The sequence below is a fragment of the Nannobrachium achirus genome (assembly GCF_963921795.1).
Source record: "Nannobrachium achirus genome assembly, chromosome: 13".
Classification (NCBI taxonomy): Eukaryota; Metazoa; Chordata; class Actinopteri; order Myctophiformes; family Myctophidae; genus Nannobrachium; species Nannobrachium achirus.
In genome coordinates, this window is record NC_137833.1 from 18232569 (window position 1) to 18254366 (window position 21798).

Here is a 21798-nt window from a genome sequence, read left to right on the forward strand (position 1 = left end):
CTTGAGTTTAGCGATGTGGAGGCAAAGAGAAGGAGGCAAACATTTGCTAGTTAAATTAGCTCACAATAATTCCGCTAATCTCACTTTCTTAACCCGTTTAAAACGGGGTACACATTATTATGCATTATTTTATGCTTTAGCTATTAAAAAATAGCAGATATACAAGCTCACTGCGAGCTTGTAGATCTGCTACATTTGATAAATCTTGAAAATTTGTGCAAGTCTTAGAATATTTCGACCCGATTCTAGTGTGTCTTCTAAATCCTTCCAAGGTTTTTTGAAAGAATTATGTTTCTATGTCAGTGGTGCTCAAACCTTTTCATGTGAAGGACCCCCAAAATGATATGTATTTGGCCACGGACCCCCGTCTCAAAATATTTAGTTCCAGGGACCAAAATGTCCCTGGAACAAATGTTTAAAAATACATATATTCAAAGATTTGCTAAAAATTCCATGACTTTTCAAAAATAGCAGATCTACAAGCTCACAGCACGGCACTCGGTGCCGCGCTGTGAGCTTGTATATCTGCTATTTTTCAATAGTTAAAGCGTTACATAATTTTAGGCCTAAATGGGATAAAATAATTCGATATACAGTAGGTTGCTTAAAAAGCCTGGAATGTAATTTAATAGTTTTTTGTTTTGTTTAGTTTTTACTAAACTTATATAGAATTTCTTCAGAATGTCACGTTATCTAAATGAGTTGGTTTATTACCTCTGCCAACTGAGTTGGATGGAGGTTGGGTTTTCACCCCATTGCAGGTGTTTGCCTGTTAGAACGTATTGTATGGCTGGACTTGGTGGGAATGATAAGAGATGATCAACTTTTGGGTTGAAAAGGTGCAAGGGACATGGTCACAATCATGGACGAAGTCAAAATTACATAATGACTGGAAACAGCATTTTTTGACAATTGCGTCATTTTGGCACAACAGTATGTGACCTTTGTATTGTATTCTAAGATAATGTAACTGAATTCAAGACAGTTCTACAAAGCACTTTCACCCTATTGACAGATTATTCCATTTGCTTCTCGGAAACTGTGGTTTTCAAGGTGGAAAATGACTTTGAGATTGCCATTTTTTGCAGCAGTATCTTCAATGGCGACAGTGACCATCATCAATCAGCAATCTTACTATAAGGACTTTCATATTTTAAGACCTTTTAAATAGCAGTAAGGTAAAATATGTCTGGGTTTTAAGTCTTCTGAGTGAGGCCTAGTTGTAGGCCTGCATCTCTGGAATAGGCAGTGAAAGTAATTGAGCATAAGATGGATCCCCAAGGGCCCTCTCAGGCTGTGACAAGCACACTGTCTTACAGGCAAATATTGGGACACCTGCATGATTGCAGGGTTTTAATGTGAAATGTTCTGGAAGCGGTCCCATCATGTGCGGCTTGGGAATGAGATAATGTGACTGGGGGGTATTGGGTGGTGCAGCGTTGGAGTTGATCCACAGTGACTGGCTGTATTGCAGGAATTTGCAGCCCATTGTTGCTGGCGGGCAGAAACCTTGTATCTCCATATTTCTTATTTTTTTAAGCGGTGCTAACCACTCCTACATCTGGCTTTTTTGACTGTATGTATATACTTATGTATGTATGTATGTCCCACACGTGGCTCATTGGCCAAGCTTGGTGGGACGCTTAATGAAACTAGAAATGCAGTTCCTGAAGAAACTGTGTGCATGGGCTAGCTGAAAACATGCACAAAGTATATTATGTACGGTAGAACATTCACACATGCCTCCTCAGACAGACTTTTGATTCAGCTCAAGCCCAGGCAGTAATATAAATTAAATAAGACAGAATCTCAAAAGGTATAAAAATGTGTAAAGAGAAAAGTACAAGCAATAATAACTGCGTAAAGCTGAAGTTTGAACACATTTTCTAACTCAAAGAATGTGGAAGTAGTAGGATGCCTAAAAAGCAGCAGAATCTAAATTGAGACAACTAGTGTGTGCTCGCCAAAAATTAACTCATACTGGGTGTGAAATTGTATTTGTAAATTAATGCCCTACTTAGTCATACTACATTGTCAAAAAAATAGACCATCTACATTCTCACAACCCGTCGCAAAGCGTTTTTGAAAAACATGGGGAAAAAAATAGTTAAGTTTGTCTCTGGATTTTACAACTATTGCACCAATGAAAAGTATTAGCAAGAGCTTGTGACTACATAATAACGACATTGGAACAAAGGTTCTTTCCTTCCATTTCCTGAAACCGTTTTGGACAGACAAGGTTTCAGCCTGATAGCCTGACCTGGAATGAGACTTAGCTGCTGGAGACAAAATTAATGAATTCCTCTTCCTCTCTAAGCACCCCCACCTCCCCTTCCCCCGGCTCCACTTCAGCTCACAAGCAGGCCAGTGGCAGCAGGTGATGATGATGGCTTATTGGCCCGTCAGCAGCTGGTTCAGCAGCGTATCACGGTGACCTTTGGCCAGAAGTCCCCTGCATTGTGTTGGACATCACACTTAAAATGCCTCTATCTGTGGTCTTAACTCACTGTTCACACTGTCTGGTTGACACGGCCTACACCCGTAAAGCCATATTTCACCTCCATGGGACATTTTTCATCTTGGGTCTCTGTGGAAGGTCTGGAGCAATCAACCTCCAGTTTTGGCTGACCGATTGTCTGCAGGCATTCGTTGCCGTTCGCCTCTCAATATGATCATTTTTGAAAAGGGGCGAATTTGTCTTGTGAAAAGTATGATCTCAAGGGGGAAGCGAATTATTTTAAGTGGATCAACTTTTCCCCCGTTTGCAGATGTGTTAGAAGCAGGTCGAAGCAGTTTTTGTTCTTGTGTTCCACCTCATTAAAATCTATTATAACAAAATGGAAAAAACGTATTCTGTTCAATTTTCGTTGTTGTACACAGTATGCTTAAACACGTTATTTATGTGCCGCTGTTGACGAAAATACTAATTTGACATTAGATTTTTTTTTAATCTCTGTTTAACTTTCTTCATTTTTATTGTCTTTATGGAAATATTTCACTTCCAAATCGTTACATAAATGAAAAGCAATGGGTATGCACACTTGTATTATTAGCACTACATCGCATTGCTCTGTGGCTTTATTATTAAAAACTAAATGACACTGAAGGGCAGCATCAAGTCTATTAGAGGCAGCCTCGTAGTCCATATTGTTTATTCAAACATAGGAAAAGAATGTCTTCTAGGCTCTTGTCATTCAATGAGAAAAGAAAAATCTTCCGGCATAAAAATGCACATTCCGCACACTAACCTGAATGTAAGGACAGGGAGTTAGATGATTTTCATGGTGAGTTTGTGTTACATCTCTGGGTTGGATACGGCCAGGGGCGTCACAACTTACAAGGGGAGGAAATGTGGGACTGAGTTACTAGGGCCCAAGGTGGAGCGACCTTAATTATTTTATGCTTTAATTATTGAAAAATAGCAGATATACAAGCTCACAGCGCTGCACCGAGTGCCGCGCTGTGATCTTGTAGATCTGCTATTTTTTAAAAGTCGTGAAAATTTGTGAAAATCTTTGAATATATGTATTTTTTAAGCGAACATTTGTAACTCAAATTTTGCTTCTGGGGGTTCCCTGGAACAAAATATTTTGGTGGTCCTTCACATGAAAAGGTTTGAGCACTCCTGACATAGAAACAGATTTTTCAAAAAACCTTAGAAGGATTTGAAATATTCAAAGACTTGCACAAATGTTCACGATAAAAAAAAATGGCAGATCTACAAGCTTGCAGTGCGTCATTTGGTGCCGCGCTGTGTGCTTGAATATCTGCTATTTTTCAATAGTTAAAGACACAAAATAATGCGTAATAATGCGTTCCCAGGTTAAAAAACCTCCCCCTATGAAGAACATTCATGGGGGCCCCACAGTGAATCCATTGTACCCAGGGCGCAGAATTTGGTGCGACACCCCTGGATACAGCCATGTTTGGCAAGTACTTAAAGATACCATGGCTGTGCTTTAGATGGGCTTCTCTTGAGGATGCTTCCAAGAGAGACGTGGAGGAGATGTGAGGATGGTGATAGTCTTTCTCTTTTGCCAGCAGCAGGCTTTTTCATGGTTTTCCTCGGATGACAGTGAGGGAGCATGTGTGATCTGCTGCGCTTGTTGCATTGCTTGCTAGACAGGTTCTGAATGGCTCCCCATGCACACGTGGGACAGGTGTATTTTTGCCATTTTGGTTTGATGTCAGAAATAATCTGTATCTGGAATACAGAATGAATGAACATTTGGTACAATGAAGACACGCAGAGTTGTGATGTAGATCTAAAGATATTTGGGAGTTCGCCCCAATTCCCAAGAGACCTCTGTGCCAATACGGCGCTCGTTCGGTTCGTTCGTCTGATGACTGTAAGCTGATGAGGGGTTGCGCGGCCGTGTACTGTAAACACATTTTCCGCGGTGATGGTGTAAAAAATCCATTATGCGTTAACATCAACGGAGAACAATTCACTTCCTTGTTGATTTCCTCTGGCTGTAAGGCTCTGTGGCCAGTGACTGGTCTTCTTCTTCTTCAACACATAACAGGCAAATTCACATTCATTCTCGCATGACGCCGCCCTCTGCTGCCTGGCAGACCAAAGTGCACTATTGCACAATAAAAAAAGAAATGTCTGTCTATCTACTATAACGTCGCAAAGGTAAGCCGCTTTTTGATGGCACCAGACCCAATAAATAAATAAATAATCTGGCAGTAGGAGAGTTAAGGTGCATTGAGGCAGGCACATACACACAGTGATGACACCCCAAGTCCCATTCCCATCACAGCAATCATTGGCACAAAATAGCACAAGAACCGTGGCCATCACAATGCGCAAAAGTCAAGTATAGAAAAAAGAGAAACCTTGCCCATAAAGATAATAAAAGAAAACATTTTCTCCCCTTCATATTCCCAATTTAGTGTTAAGCCAGGAAAAAATCTTAATTGCAGATGAAGGCACTTTAGACTTATTGTTAAATATTATAGGGATGAGAAAGTTACCTAAGAGTACAGATTTAAAATGACCTTTTCTGTTCAGAACAAGTTATGATGACTACATTTCTGTTTTCATTTCTGCTCCTAGTAAAATATTGTTTGTTTCTGATTTTCGTTTCCGTTCCTTGAACCGGTTCGGAGCCCTGGTTAGAAATGCTATTTTTAGACCACACCAAAAAAAAAGAGAGAAAGGAATCAATTGTGAATATAGGGCACCTGAGCATTAGTGGTTAACCGTTCTGTTGAGGTGCACCCTCAGAAATGAAAATGCAGGACTACTGCCAAAGTAAAGTATCATTCTGCGGTCACAGAATAGAAGCTAACACCCACCCATAGCTGTGCACAATGAGCGTGAAAATAAATCCAAGGCCCTGCGTAGCTGTCAACGATTGCAGTGTCACACTAAGCTCACACTTTACTTAAAAACGAACTGAATCCTTATTTTAGTCTTGGGTCGACTGCATACCGCATGGCTGCTTTTGCCCGTAAGAGTTGCCCTGTCTGACCGTGAGTCGTCCCCAGCTGTTCTAAGTATATCCTGGGCCAATTTCCAGAGAAAGGACAACACATAGACACTGAGCAGAGGACAGGGCACGCCATGGAGAGAGGAAAGGGGGTGTCAGGTATGGGGAGGAGGATGGTACTATGTTGCTGCTGGCTAAAACACATCAGACACAGAACAGAGGACAGTGCACGGAGAGAGAGGAACATGGGATGTCAGCTGAGAGGAGGGTGGCACCATGTAACTGCTGGCTAACACACACTTCAGAGTCTATTTATATCAGATGATCGCTTCTGCTCAACCTACTGAGAAGCGGGCCTGTGTCAGTCTGTCCCTGCATGGACAGACGACTTCCAGGGATCGCCCTGCATGTGCACGTACCCCATGCATGCATAGTATGCATTTGCTTAAACATGCTCTGAGTATCTGACATCACTGTGATGTCATCTGTGATGTCACAGTGATGTGTCATTGATGTGTCAGGGGAACCTCATGTACCCTAAAATCACCTCATGTCCAAGACGACATATCTTGAAATGTCACCTCAATCGCTCATTCTTTTTTTAAACAGCCAATTATTAAATCATATTACAGACAGCTGCATGGCAGTGCGTGCTGCGAGCCCCTCTGTGTTTCTCTCTTTTCTCTCTCTACGCCCAGACACCCACCCTCTCTTTGACTTGCATCGTAGTTGGACATGCATTATTATGTCAACATTGCTCTGAAGCATTTTGGTCATAACAACATGTAACATGTAATGCCGCCAATACATTGCTGCAAAAAAGAAAAAAAGAGATTATGAAGCTTCCCGTCAAATTGCCAACAACAAATACCACCAATACAAAATCTGTGCACGTTTTCACATGACATGGCAGTCAAATATACCCGCTACATTGCCTGCATTTCGGCTAAGTGAAAACGCGGCTATAGTAGCGTACATCGCGGTATGCAAACATGAGCATTCGCCGGTGCACTGGAAAGGCAGGCAGGTTGTCTTAAGTGAGACAAAAAGGAATGAGGCCCATAAAGCATGGGGGGGACTGGGGGTGAGGGGGTGGTAAGGGTTTAACATCCAGTAGTTCTTCTCATTTATGCTTATCTGTCTGACGGCTGTGTAAATGGCTTTCTGGTGGAGGGGGGCGCCCCTGGGGGGAACCGCTCCTCCTCGCAAGGACAGTGACAGGCCAGTAATGCCCCGCCCTCGCCCAAGCTAGGCCCAGACAAACATCTTGATTGTAATTGAATTTTTGGGGATGGTTGCCGTGTGACGGAGAGAGGACAGGGGGGGGTAGGGGCAGAGAGGAAAAGAGAATAGAAGCAGAGACCATGATGGAATGGTAGAAAGGCTAGAGTGCTGACAGAGGTTGAGATTGAGAAGGAAGGGAGGAAGAGGAAATAGAGTGGAGAAGAGAGAGGATGGCAGTGGAAGGAGGGGGGAGGGGTGCAAAGGACTGGCTTCTGCACAATCTGCAGTTACTTATTTGGATTTGGAAGGAGATGTTCTTCCCACGCTTGTATAAAACCAATTCAAAATACTTGCATGTGTGCAAGTTCAAATATACTTTACATCATACAAGGGCAACTGGCGGCCCGGGGGCCACATGCAGCCCCCACCTTCACTTAATGCGGCCCGCAGGTTAATACCAGAATACTGTTATATCATTGATTTCAGCTGTTACAATTCCAAACATGAACATGACCTGCTTTAATTCTGTCAGTCTATATTAGTAGCTTAATGACTAGTATAGTAGTATTAAAATGTATTTTTTTATGTCCAATGTAGGTATTTGTATTTAGGTTCATAAAGTTAACAGTTGAAATTGAATGTTACATTTCAGGATTCCAATAAAAAAAAAATAATAATTCAGGATTCCAATTCAAAAGAAGCAAAAATAGCCGATCTACAAGCTCAAAACGCATCGCAGCGCGATGCGTTTTGAGCTTGTAGATCTGCTATTTTTGTTTCTTTTGTATGAGCTACTAGAATGACAAAGTAGGACGTACCGGTAGCAATATCCAATGTGGCCCTCTGGAGTGAAGGTGGAAATATAGTGGCCCTCGCCATCATCAAAGTTGCCCACCTCTGCTTTACATGATGCATAAATAATACAAGCGCGACAGGTTTTAAAACCCAATTGAGTGGGGGGTAGGGGGCAATCACATTGACCAATAGTTATAATTTCTCTAGCGTAAAGTCAGTGCAAGATTAATTTAGATTAGATTGTTATGTTGAAAGATTGAATCCTCTGTAAATTGATGCTGTTTTGCACATTTGCATACGTATCTTCTATTTACTCACAAGTGGCTTCTGTCTTGCCAAAGTGGTGTTCATGGTACGCCTGGGGAAAAAAAATGTAATGAATCTAAATATGAACTGCTGCAATTTCCAAAACGCAGAGGCGGCAATTAATTGCATAAGAGAGATGGGGCTCCGACATTAAATTATAGACAATGTATGCTAGTGCTTTGGGTGATGAATCAAGTACAATATTCGTGAAACCTTTCATCACACTCAAACTCAGTAAATCTTCCGCACTGACATTTATTTTAATGAAACCACTTTTCTTTGAACACCTTTAAAGTAAATGTCTGACGACAGAATCTTGAGATGAATCATAGTTTAAATCGCTTTCTGCATTATTTAAAAAAAATAATGACAATTACAGTATTTGTCAAAAATGTTCAGACATAATTCATGGAGCGTTGACTACACTGTTCTGTAGTTGTCGTTTCCAGTCTTAGTAGCTTCCCTGTGGAGCTTATCCCTCAGTGGCGTCAGTTCAGAAAAGGCTAAGGTATGGCAACTGGGTCTTGCACGTGCGCCTTCGCGCGGGTGCAAGACACCAGTCATGTTAGCAACAGGCATGATACATTTATTTTAAGAAGTACATTCTATTTTCCCCCCGTTTCTACGGTTTCTTGGGCTGGATATGGCAGCCTGGAATGGTTGTTCAAGTGCAGCTAAACTTGGCATGTTAGTAAACGTGCCACAATACCTTGTTAAAGTGACCATTTTAAATTTTGCATTTGTAGTTATTTTACTGTAATGTAACAACATAATAACTAGAACAGATAGATAAAGAGACATTCATGGATTTATAATTAAAAGTAACTTTTATTTCCCCCCCTGGACCCAGGGTATGGCAGCTGCATACCCCTGCCATACCCAATTGACGCCCCTGTTATCCCTGACATGGTCACTGAAGGTTCTCGTCTGCATTATGTATGTTGTTAAGTTATCTTGTTAAGTCTTCATAAACCAGCACACTACAAACATACCATCAGTGAAATCTTGCTTTCCGTTTCTCAAATTAGAACTGTCCCAGAGGGAGAGACAGTAGTTTGAGTCATAAATAAATATGCTTTTGTTTATGTACTTTCTGCGTTAAACGGTTAATTACATTATGAAAAATAGTATTAAAAGGACAATAAATATATTACAAATGTGGGCAAGTGGACAATTCACGCCCTCAACAACACAAGTTCACGAGAGAGAGAGATTGAACTATTAAATTATAGACATTTTCAAGTGCAAGCCCCATTGTATCATGCTTTAGTGTTGACTATAATCGATGGAGTAGGACGCAGGCATTTAGTTGTGCATGCTTGAACTTTAATTGAGTTGTTAACTTTGTTTGCTGTTTGTTTGCTGTAATAGCAATTTTAAAATGACTCAATCATTTGTGCAGGACATCATGGCTATCTGCCTGTAATGCCTACCTCTTGTGATCATCTTTGTAATGAAAACCATACATTGATAATAGTTGCATATTGTAGCCCATTTTATGCAAGTTTCTTGTTCTATTCTTTTCTATTTTCTCTTTTCTATTCTATTTTCTATCTATCGATATTGAGGTGTTGTTATAATAAATAAAACCAAAGACTTCACACAATTGTAATGCAATTAAAATCTACTATCACAATGGTGGTGCACACCCAAGCTTTCTGCATCCTCCAAAGAAAGTCCAACTGCTTTTGGCTTCGGCAGGTCAGTAAGAACAAAATGACATCATTGTATTGCAAAGAAACAAACTCAGTGCCTTGCCGAAGTTTTGTTTCAGCACTTTTTGCATCTCCAAGATTTTCAATCTATCTACCAATGCACACTAATCCCAGAAATGTACAATGGTCAGTTCTTGTTTTGCCTGTTGTCTCATTCTGAAGGGGTCAAAGAAAGGCTATTTTGTTGTATTTTTTACCTTGCACATCTGGTTACATTTTAATGTGAGTTATTTATGTTTTGTTCAGAGCACACACCTGACAAAAGACCATTGATATTAAATATGGATGATATTAGTTAAATAAAATTGCAACAGCAATGCATATGTGACTTTATTATGGTCCGACCGAAAAAACATTTTGTCAGGAGATATAGTCCCTTTGGTGTTTTAATATTTTCTAATGTGGCCCCCTTCGAAAATAGTTTGGACACCCCTGATGTAAACAAACAGCAGAGGTTTGTGGTCAAATCACTGAATACAGTGGCGGGGTCAAGTTTTCAGCAAACTCGCTTCGGCATGCCCTGCCAAAGCTGCAAGAATTTACTATGTCCAAAATGATGTGTATAGATTATCACTCTGGCATTTGTTGATGCCTGAGTTGATCCAGAGTCAGGTCCCAGCTGATGCAATTGCGCCTTTGGCTGGATACCGAGGGCAATGATGAATGACCAAGGTGATCATTTGTTTATCACATACCCATAGCCTTATTTATGAACTCCAGTATTTCTGCAGCCATGAATTGTACCAAATCATATGCACCAACATTAGTTCATGCCTTGATTGTTGACATTTTAATAATGCAAGGAGATCGCTTAGTGTGTGTGTGTGTGTGTGTGTGTGTGTGTGTGTGTGTGTGTGTGTGTGTGTGTGTGTGTGTGTGTGTGTGTGTGTGTGTGTGTGTGTGTGTGTGTGTGTGTGTGTGTGTGTGTGTGTGTGTGTGCGTGCGTGCGTGCGTGCGTGCGTGCGTGCGTGCGTGCGTGCGTGCGTGTGAACTAGAATGGAAAAAATATTTTAGTTAACTAAAGTTTCGTAAAGCCAAAAAATAGGCTTTTGAAACTGAAACTATATTGTGTGCTTACAGAACTAACTAAAAGAGAAGAGAAAATACCCATAGCATTAGTCTTTGTCAATTTATTCCATAAATAAGCCTAGTATTTTGGTTGGTTCATGAAACTTGCCTTGAGGTCAAGGCCATGGTCAAAATGTAAAATTTTATACATTTTACAATTTATATAATGCATTCTTCTCTCTCTCTCTCTCTCTCTCTCTCTCTCGTTCTGTCTCTCTCTCTCATTCTCCTCAGGTTTTATTTAGTGAGTGGTGGAGTCCCTCTCATTATCTGTGGGGTCACAGCAGCTGTCAATATAGACAACTATGGCAGTGGGGAGCAAGCGCCATTGTAAGTCCTTACTCTCCTACTCTCCTGGTCAAACTACAAGAGCATTATTGTCTCCACCAGGCCGAAGGCGCGGCCGAGACTGTTTTCGCCCTGTCCGTCCGTCTGTCCGTCCTTTCCGTCCGTCTGTCCGTCCTTTCGGGCCGATTTTTGTCCAAACATCACGCAATTCAATACACAGTTGGCCATTGTTTCCCAAACAGTGAGTCGGGACCCATTTGTGGGCCGTGGACACATTTTTATGGGTCCCTTAATTTTTGGTTTCCTATGCTTTGTTTTAAATGATTATTATTTCAGATTTTTTTTTTTACTCATTCTGTGCCTATCCCGAACATGTTCGGCTTTATTTCAATCCAATACAATTTTTTTTTAATTAATTGACTTACCCTGAGCTGCTTGTAGAGTTGTGGGTGGTCCTGGCTCGTCCTACGCTAGCCAGCTAGCCATTTTACATGGTCCGATATATTCCATTAAAAATGGTTTAAAATACATTTTTGAGCCCCCCAATGTTCACCAAATGTTCAGCGCCGCTTCCGGAACGACGTCCAGTGTGCCTATCCCGAACATGTTCGGCTTTTTTAATGAAATGAATAAAATGATCCGAGGCCTTCTGAAGCCTGAGCCTAAATTTAAAATCCAGTGTTCCAAATCCGGGGGCCGCCATGCCGGCCGTTAGCCGCGAACGGCGCCGCGAATCGCCGCCGAATCCAATGAAAAACCACATCTTTGGAGGCCCATATCTCTGGATTGTGTTTTTAGGGATGTGGCACGAGGTTTATTTACGGCGAAATCGCCGAAAAAGGATCTTTAAAATGACAAAATGGGAATAGCTATTCTGTTAGCATTATCATCCGGGACCTTTCCATGACGTGCACGAACGTGAGCACGCGCGTCACTGCAACGTGAGCCCCCGGATGCTAATGCAGTCCCCTATGGGAGAAAGTCTGGCATTCTTTGGTGCCCTCTAGGGGCTGGCACTGGAAGCGTTAAGTAAACATTTTCATGAAGGAAAAATACATTCAATGATATTTTTAATTTTTCATGATGAAATCAAAGAAAAATCAAATACATTACATAAATTAGAAAACAAATGTTTAAGAAGTTGTGAAAATAGCCGATCTACAAGCTCACAACGCTGCGCGAAGCTGGGAAACTTTGCACACACATCCTTAAACGTTCAAATCTCCTCGTGGTGGCGCTACAACAGCCCCCTACACGTTTTGGCCTATAACTCTAGTCAAACAATCAACATATTTATTTCGCTGAATTCCTTAGATCAATGACTTAGATATTAGATATCAATGAGTTCGATATTTCTGATCCCATTCTAAGTGGCTACAGTTTGCAGGCTCTGGGTAGGCAACCACACCTGGTGGAGACATGTGCTCTGAGGATCACAATTGTCTACTTTTACTGTATTATCTTGTTGGTGACTTTGTTGATGACATTCATGTATCTATAATTATATATTATGTGGATAATGATTACCAGGCAGATTTCCAGGCAGGTACACACACACCTCCACCCATTATGATTTTCAAAGGGGGATTTAGTGTTTGATGAACCCTGTTGTTTGTTTTCCTGTGTTTACTTAATAGCTTATAGAGGTCATGTGATAATGATGAAGCTAACATTTTGTGTGTGTGTGTGTGTGTGTGTGTGTGTGTGTGTGTGTGTGTGTGTGTGTGTGTGTGTGTGTGTGTGTGTGTGTGTGTGTGTGTGTGTGTGTGTGCACTCGCGTGCACGTGCGCACCCGTATGCGCCTGTGCATGTGTGTGTGCCTGGGTGTTGTGTGTTGCAGCTGCTGGATGGCATGGGAGCCCAGCTTGGGAGCCTTCTTTGGCCCCGTGGCCTTCATCGTTCTGGTGACGTGCGTCTACTTCCTGTGCACCTTCATCCAGCTGCGCAGACACCCAGAGAAGAAGTATGAGCTGAAGCAGCTGAGCGAGGAGCACCAGAGGCTGGCCTCCGCTGACGTGCCCACCCACTGCCAGCAGGGGGCGGAGCCCGGGGTGCTGGCGCCGCCGCCCGGCAGTGGCCAGTGCCCGGCCGGCTGCCCGGGAGTCCCCATCAACCCCGCGCTGCTGGCCAACGAGCACTCCTTCAAGGCCCAGGTGCGCACGGCAGCTTTCACCCTCTTTCTGTTCCTGGCCACCTGGACCTTCGGGGCACTGGCCGTGACACAGGGCCACTTCCTGGATATGATCTTCAGCTGCCTGTATGGTGCCTTCTCCGTCACACTGGGGCTGTTCGTCCTCATCCACCACTGCGCCAAACGCGACGACGTCTGGCACTGTTGGTGCTCCTGTTGCCCCGGACGACGCGCTGACGGCGGCGCCCCGGCCCGGCCCAAGGTCAACGTGAATGGGGACACCCCGGGGCACGGGCATGGCCACAGCCACTGCCACCACGACTCCCCGTGCCCGGGCAAAGCCCTGATGGGCTGCGGCCACAGCCACTGCAAACACGCTCCCCTGCCTTCGGCGCAGAACCACGTGACGTGCCTGGCCCCCGTGGCACCGTGCTGTGCCGCATTGCACAGCCAGCAGCTAATGGACGAGGAGCCCGCACCCACCCACGTGCTGCTTGCTGAGGCAGAGGGCTACCGGCCCGGGATCCACCTGCACCGCTGCCTCAAGGGCAGCACGAGGACTAAGGGCCGGCATTTTGGTCGCCACCGGGCTGGGGGTGGCACTGGAGGAGCAGGGAACGAGCGGGAGTATGCCTATCACATCCCGTCCAGTGTGGACGGTGGCAGCCCGCACAGCTCGCACACGGATAGCCCGCACAGCACGCACGAGCACCACGCCCATGTCTGCCCGCACCTGGCCCACGAAGGGCACCATGACGGGCATCACACGTGCCACACTGCCTCGGTCAGCGCCCACGAGCTGGCGTGTCACAATCCCTGCCACAGGCACATCTGCTGCTCCAAGGCAGACCTTTTCCCCACCCTGTGCCAGGCAGAGGCCGGTGACACGGGGAGCTTTTTGTGTGGCTGCGGCAAAATGGCAGAGGAGGACCTGGTAGCGCCGCATCACCACCTGGAAATGCACGCAGCCCCGCGCAGACAATCCTACCCCCAGATCCCGCCCAATCAGAACGGGATCCTGAAGGGGGGCCTTCACGAAGGACTCCTGTACACGTCAGACAGCACGGGGAATATACGCACTGGGCCGTGGAGGAATGAAACTACCGTGTAGTCCACAGACTGGGACCATGGGAAATTACTTCTGCCTCTACCCCCTTCCAAAAAAGAAGTCCTCACCACCCTTTGTAGGATAAAAGAAAAAAGAAAAAAAAAGAATAACACATCACAAGTCACAATCAGAGTGTTTTATTATTATTATTTTATTTTTTATTTTTTTATGATCTCATATATTCTCATGTATGTCCTGTTTCGCTGTACAGAAATCTGACATCCATGTTTAAGGTCTCCAGGGCATCCGTCAAGAAAGATTTGTAAAATGTGCTTTTATTTTACCACTTCATAATACTACACATGCACACTACAGATATCAGAGATATGTGTGTGTGTGTGTGTATATATATATATATATATATATATATATATATATATATATATATATATATATATATAGACACACACACGTACGTATATATGTATATGAGAAAACGGATGGTTGTGTGTATGAATATGAGTTAGTGCTTGCCGTAAATGCACTTTTACACTTTGAATCTGAATCCATCCAATTAGTCTCTGACGAGTCGACATACCTCCAGTTCTTCAAGAAACTCTTGACATCCATGTTTTAGACAAACTTAAACCAGCAATTTTAGACTCCATTGGTATTTTTGCCAGTCAAACAAGCAACCTTACTATCAACTGTGAATATCTACTAGAGATTTTATAAATAATATACAAAGATATTGTCGCTTGCCAGAGATAGCTGTGAAAATTAAAAAGCAACCGAAAAGAGCAGTGAAATCCACGTAGAGTATCCTCTTCCGGGTTGATATTGATCGTGCTGTGTGTAAGATGTCTTTACTGTTGTGTTTCTTTTTTGGGTGCGGGACTGGGAGACCACAAAAACTAGATCATTACCATTGTGAATAGAGAGTCAGCGCCACTATATACCATGAGAGTTCATGTCATTGTATACCATGAGGTTTAACACTGTGCCACATCAACTCTGCTCCCACAAGTGTGTACGTCACACATACCTACCCCTAGACATCCTAAAGTCAATATTTGATGAATCGATATTTCATACATTGTCGTGAAGAAGCTATATTTGTAAAAATGAGACACTTAACAGCTTTAGGAGAGAAGCGAGTGTTGTGAGCATGAGTGCAAGAGACTCACGTTACTAAGGGTACACCTTGGGAAACCTGCCTTTGACCTGTATCAGTTGTTTCTGTCCCTTTATAAAATAATGGAAAATAACAATGTAGACCGTTTTAACATTATTGTTAATCACTCACTGAAATCAATGGGAAAGAAATGCAATTGTTCTTTTTTTTCTATGCCCCACGGTGTGCATAATTTGTTGTAGCTTCTATTTACTTTTTTGTTTGTACTTTTTTAACATAATTATTATTATTATTATTATTATTATTACAGTGCAAGCCAATGCCAATTCCTCAACAATTGCCATTACACTGTCTCTTGTCTTTTGACCAGATTAGACTGCTGCAACATGCCATGTTTTTTTTTTTTTTTTTCTCTCGGTGCCATTTCACAGTCATGGATTAAGCCTATTTTCTCAAACTAATATGATTTTCCAATACAGATCTCCATTCCAAAAAGGGGGGGTGGGAATAGCATTTCGTTTTGGATGAGGCCCTATCCGAGAAAAACACCATAATATTTTGGTGGCTAGCTTAGCGGCCATCTGGCGTAGCGCGACGGCCAAGGCTGAAGTACTGTATGGATCAGTCCATTGTTACCACGAAGGTCACAATCACTTTGAAGCATTGCCACTCAGCAGAGTACATAAAAGAGGCTCTTTATTGATTTAGAACAGCCTTGTTTGTTTTATGAATGGTGATACTGAGAATGACACTCACCAAGGGAACCACTTATTCACCAGTGACTGTGGCAGGAGGAGGAGGCGGACAAAAACAAACAAACGGATCCATACATTGTGAAAAGTATGACACAGCGAACCCTGCCCTTGCAAAACCACCTTGGCATGCACGCCATCTATTTACCCGACTCGTGTGCACTCTTGTCTATGTATATAGAATTGGTTTCTGATTAATTATTTTATAAGAGAAATAAGATATTTAAGAATAAAGGAAATCTATATGTAAAGAAAATTGTATGGTTAAAAAAAAGAAGAAAAAAAAAAGACTGACCTCTCTATGTTATTAATACTCAGTATCTGAGTTTAGAAATGAATTTTGTTTTTAAATGCATTTTTTTGTTGCAATTTTGTTGAATTTTATTTCTGTCACATCTGAAATAGAAATGCACTACCCATGTTTGGCCTACCAGAGCTGGTCATGTTTGTCAAGGACATTATGTGTTCAGAGAGAGAGAGAGAGAGAGAAAAATATTTCTACAGAGAGAAAACATTAATGTTGTATTTCTTCCTCTTTTTTTCTTTTCTAAATGTTTTTTGTAATAGCTAAACCAGTGGTTCTCAACCTTGTCTGGATCAGGGCCCACTTGTCAAAAGTGTTCGCGGCCCACCCATCCTGACCACTTAAGGCAAGGGTCCGGGACCCCTAGGGGGTCCTACAGGGGGTCCTCAAAATCTTTGTGTGATAGAAACTTCTTTTCTCCTTTTTTTATATTAACCACTTGAACCCTAGTGTCCATATTCTGAGAAGTGAGAACTTTTGCCAAAAATAGCAGATCTACAAGCTCACAACGCCTCATGCTGCGAGGCGTTGTGAGCTTGTAGATCGGCTATTTTCGGCCAAGAGGTTTGGTGTAGAGGGGGAAAAGAGCAGACTTAAGTACAGAGTGAAAGACCAGGTTTATTGAGTATTGACGGTTCAAGTGGTTAAATATCTGAAATCACAAATTGACAAGAATCCAAAATACACTGATGATTGTGCTGTCAAACGATGAAACTAGATGGAATCTGGGGGTCCCTGCTTCATCTCTCTCTCAGCTAAGGGGTCCTTGGCCTGAAAACATTGAAGACCCCTGACTTAAGGGGTCAGATGGGTTGGACTGCACTTTCAGAACACGTTTATTTAGACGATTAATCCACCTCGGATCAATGGCACTAATGTAGTATTATTTTTAAGTTCTTATTTATTGGTATCACTTTTTCATTTTAATGTTATATTGTCGTTCAAATCGTAGTGTTTTGCCAGTTATTTCAAGACCCCCTTGTGGACCCATCAGTGGGTCCCGGCCCACAGGTTGAGAACCAGAGAGCTAAAGGACTTCCTGGGAGACGTCAGAGATGAAGCATGAAGTTCATGGCTCTGTACAGAGCAGAGCCACCAGAGGTTATATCCAGGGTCTGGGGCAGAAGGTGATATTCTAGGCCCCCCACTTGTGACTCATAAACCCCATACATTGTTGAGTGGAGGCCTAATACTAGTGTATTTTCTGTTTTCACTCTACATCAAGTAACTTCCCTGAAAATAGCCGATCTACCAACACAGCGTGGAGCGACACATTGTAAGCTTGAGGAAAGGCTATATTTGGCGAAGGTTTTCCCCAGAATATTACGGATACTGGGGAACCACATGAACCCCAGTGTCCCAAATCTGGGCATGTCATGTTAGGCAAACATTCATTTACAACTGGCAAACATTCAGCGAAAATGGCAGATCTGCAAGCCCTCAATGCATCACGTTGTGAGCTTGTAGATTGGATTTATTCTGCAAAAGAGATTGGCGTATAGGGAAAAAAGGAGGGGACCAAGTATAGACTCTTGTTGGACCCTGGTCAACTGAATTATAAAGTGTTTAAGTGGTTAAGCTCTATACTTTGTTGAATGACAAATAGTGAAAACAGCCAATCTACAAAAACAGCCCAACACATTGTGAGCTTCTAGAGAGGCTAGTATTTTCACAATTTGTTTTTAGGTTTTTGAAACATTTTGGAAAATGTTTGAAAGCGTTTTTTGAATATTTGCCCAACATAATGATGGTTGATGAACTGTCCAGTAAAGTGAACACAGTGAACACATGGCTCCTTTGAGCCATCTTGGACGCTGACAGACTGTGGCCATGACATGAACAGGTGTTCTCAGCCAGTTCTAACGCTGGCCGCACGGTGTCAACCCGAAGCCAGCCGAACCGATTAAATCACACAATATTCTTCTAAGAGAGTTGTTTGTTGTCTGTGACCCCCCCCCCCCCCCACACACACACACACACACACACACACACACACAAAAAGAAAAAAGAAATAACACAAATTACACACGAGATCGCTGCTTCGATCGAGGCTAATTGCCGTACGTACAATGTGTACTGTATATTTGCTGGTGCTGTGTCTTGCAGTAAGGGCACTCGCCCTTACTGGGAGTCTTTGCAGCAGCCTGAGCTTTTATTTGTCAGTATGAGGCAATGTCGACCTAGACAATAAAGACCACTTTAAGGTTAACCACTTAAACGCTCTTAGTAAAACTGACCTGAGTTACAACTGTACTTAGCACACTGTTTTCACTGCTTTCTCTACACCAAATCTAAAAAGAAAAAGAAAATGCAGATCTACAAGCATGACGTTGCAACGTGTTGTCAGCTTGAAGATCTACTATTTTTGGCTAATGCCCCCCCCCCCTCCCCCTCTCCCCCAGAATATGGATGCCGGGGTTTAAGTGGTTAATTTATCCATTTGTAACTTAGAGAGTGTGCGATTGTAACCAAATTGACCCATCTCGTCGTTTTGGTTACATGTTGTACACTCCAGGAGTTAAAGCGAGTTAACCCATTTAGGCCTAGAATTATGGAATGCTTTAACCAGTGAAAAATAGCAGATCTACAAGCTCGCAGCGCGGCACTTGCCGCGCTGCGAGCTTGTAGATCTGCTATTTTTGAAAAAAGTCGTGAAAATGTGTGCAAATCTTTGAATATAATGTATTTTCAAAGCAAACGTTTGTAATTCAAATTTTGCTTCTGGGTGGTCCCTGGAACTAAATATTTTGAGATGGGGGTCCGTGGCCAAATACATATCATTTTGGGGGTCCTTCACATGAAAAGGTTTGAGAACCACTGACATAGTAGTCTCTCAAGAACAGACTAACTGAGGTCCATTTAATTGAAAAGGACCTTTTCTTTGACGATGGCTGGCCAGATTGCTGACATAGAAACATAGGTTTTTCAAAAAATCTTAGAAGGATTCAAAAGACACTTCAAATTTTCACGATTTTTCAAAAATAGCAGATCTACAAGCTCGCAGCGCGGCACTCAGTGCCGCGCTGTGAGCTTGTATATCTGCTATTTTTCAATAGTTAAAGCATAAAATAATGATACACAATAATGTGTACCCGTTCTAATGAACACTGGTGATTTTACTGTGTGTGTGTATTGTAGGGTTCTCATCTGTAGCAGTCAGACATTCTGTCCAAAAGGACCTTGCCGAGTCCGCAAAGGCTCACCCAGGCCACTGCTACAGTTCTCACCTGTGGTACTGTAACAAAACCCAAAGTCACTTTTCACTTCTTTCTACATCATCACGAATTCCAATAAATGTATTTTTTCACCATGCAATGAAAAAAAAAGAAAAAGAAAAAATCTTTTGCTCTTGTTTTCCGTGTGTATGCCTACAGTTTGTTTGCATGTGCGTGCGTGTATGCGTGCATGTGTTTGACCTAAGACAGGGATCTTCAACAGGGGGTCCAGGACCCCTAAGGGTCCTCAGAGTTACTACAAGGGGTCCTCCAATTCTTTGAGTGATATAAACTTTTTATCTTCTTTTTTATATTAACCACTTGAATACTAGTGTTCATATTCTCAGAACTTTCGCTGAAGATAGCAGATCTACAAGCTCACTGTGAGCTTGTAGATCTGCTATTTTCGGCAAAGAGGTTTGGTGTAGAGGGGGAAAAGAGCAGACTAAGTACAGAGTGAAAGGTCAAGTTTATTAAGTATGGATGGTTCAAGTGGTTAAATATCTGAAAACACAAATTGACATGAATCCAAAATACACTGATGATTGTGCTGTCAAACGATTAAACTATATGGAATCTCTGAAAAGGTTGTGGGGGACCCTGCTTCATCTCTCGCTTAACTAAGGGGTCCTTGGCCTGAAAGCGTTGAAGACGCCTGACCTAAGAGAATGAAAATGAATGTTGGCATTAGTGGGAGACTGAAAAAGAGTTGGAGGAATGTATGAATGCCTTTACTTGTGTGTCTCTCTACGGCTTCTGTATAAATTCCTTCTGACAGTGGTGATGGAGATTGAGATGTTCTCCTTGGGAGAAATATTCACCCAAGGGAAGGTTCTCAAATGATAGCAGGCTCGACTTGACTGGCAGGTGTGTGTGTGTGTGTGTGTGTGTGTGTGTGTGTGTGCGTGCGTGCGTGCGCGTGTGTGTGTGTGTGTGTGACATTCATTGGTACGCTTTGTGTTCGTGCTGAGCATGCATGTCCCTGGAAATGAGACAGTGTCATTGTGTGCATCACAAATCAGACCCAGGGCCTGACAGGCAGTGAAACGCATGAGCACATTTAATACTCAGCTGGATATTATGTGTACATATTTATTTATTTATTTTACAAGGTTACAGTATAGCACCAATCCACCCCGCCAAAGAAACGGTGCCACTGTGCCAGTGAGTCGTAATTGTGATTAGTGAATAGTGATAATGAGTATGAGGGCTAATGTGTTTTAATTATGTAGGGTGTTTCCGAGGCAAGGAACTTGTTCCCTTTAGCTGAGAGTAATTTTAACCAGGAGAGCGCACAAATGTACCAATTGCTACTTTGTGGAGTTAGAAATTGATAAATTAGCACTGAGGCGTTTATTGTGCATGCTTGGAGAATGGAAGAAGGCCACAAAAGGTGGGCGCGGCGACTTGTCGCTGAAGAACATAAAATGGCTCAGGATGGCATCTGTTTCATTAAAAATGGATCCAGGTTTAGCGACACAGCTGTGTGTTTATGATACAATTATCCACGTTTTAATTTCATGCTATCTATAAATGCCTTGGTAAACGTGCACATGAGTATGCATGGGCTTACTTGTGTGGGTGTGTGGATGGTGTTTTATATCCATGCCCTTTGTTTGTTATAAGTTGCAGTATTATAATTAGCTGTAACGCATTAAAACAGTACAATATGAACCTGTTCTACCTTGAACACCGGTTTGGGGCAAGATTTTGAGTTTCTTTGGTCTAGTTAGGCTACAGTGGTTCCACCAGTGGTCCCGTAGGGGGTTCCAGGTGGTCCCCAGGGCCCAGCTAAATGGTGGCGAGTTGGATCTTTAACTCTTGAGAGTGTCATTTTACGTTCTCAAGAGTTAAATTGATTTTAAACATCTCCATTACTTAATTTACAATAAGTCTCCACATATAGAGGAATGTAGAAGAATTGTTATTTTGATCAACATTCGCCTATTATCTCTCCTATGGTACCACACCAACACAGCATGGAATTATGGGAAAGATCTTATCCAACGATAACAAAATATTCAAAGTTTTGGGTCTGCGAGGTAAAATCCCATCAGATGGTGGTCCGTGGCTCAAATGCAGAATAAATAACGGACCCTGATATGAAAAAGGTTGAAAAGCACTGGTCAAGTCGGCCTATATCCTTACACTTGTGACAATGTACGTATTTGTCCACCAACACAAACTTTCCCACAACACAGATTGCATAGTGTTTAATTCAGCCATGTACGCGTACTGTATGTTTTGCCTTATTTAATCACAAACTGTCCTGGATCTACAGAACATCATTTCCCACCCCTTTATCTTCCTCTCACTCTGTCTCTTTGTCTGTTGGTGTGTTTTTACTCTCCCTGGTCGTGTTCTTTCGTTCTCTTTCTC

At 42.5% G+C, this 21798-nt stretch overlaps 1 protein-coding gene across 1 annotated transcript in view; it reads left to right on the forward strand.

Annotated features, from left to right (window-relative positions):
- adgra1b (adhesion G protein-coupled receptor A1b) overlaps positions 1 to 14076 on the forward strand; it is a gene marked incomplete at both ends in the record, with an annotated part of 253321 nt that extends 239245 nt beyond the window's left edge. Inside the window, 2 exons of the mRNA XM_080740224.1 lie at positions 10781 to 10876; positions 12675 to 14076. Of these exons, the coding sequence (XP_080596350.1) occupies positions 10781 to 10876; positions 12675 to 14076 (1498 nt within the window). The remainder of the gene's footprint in view (positions 1 to 10780; positions 10877 to 12674) is intronic.
- Positions 14077 to 21798: the final 7722 nt, after the last annotated feature.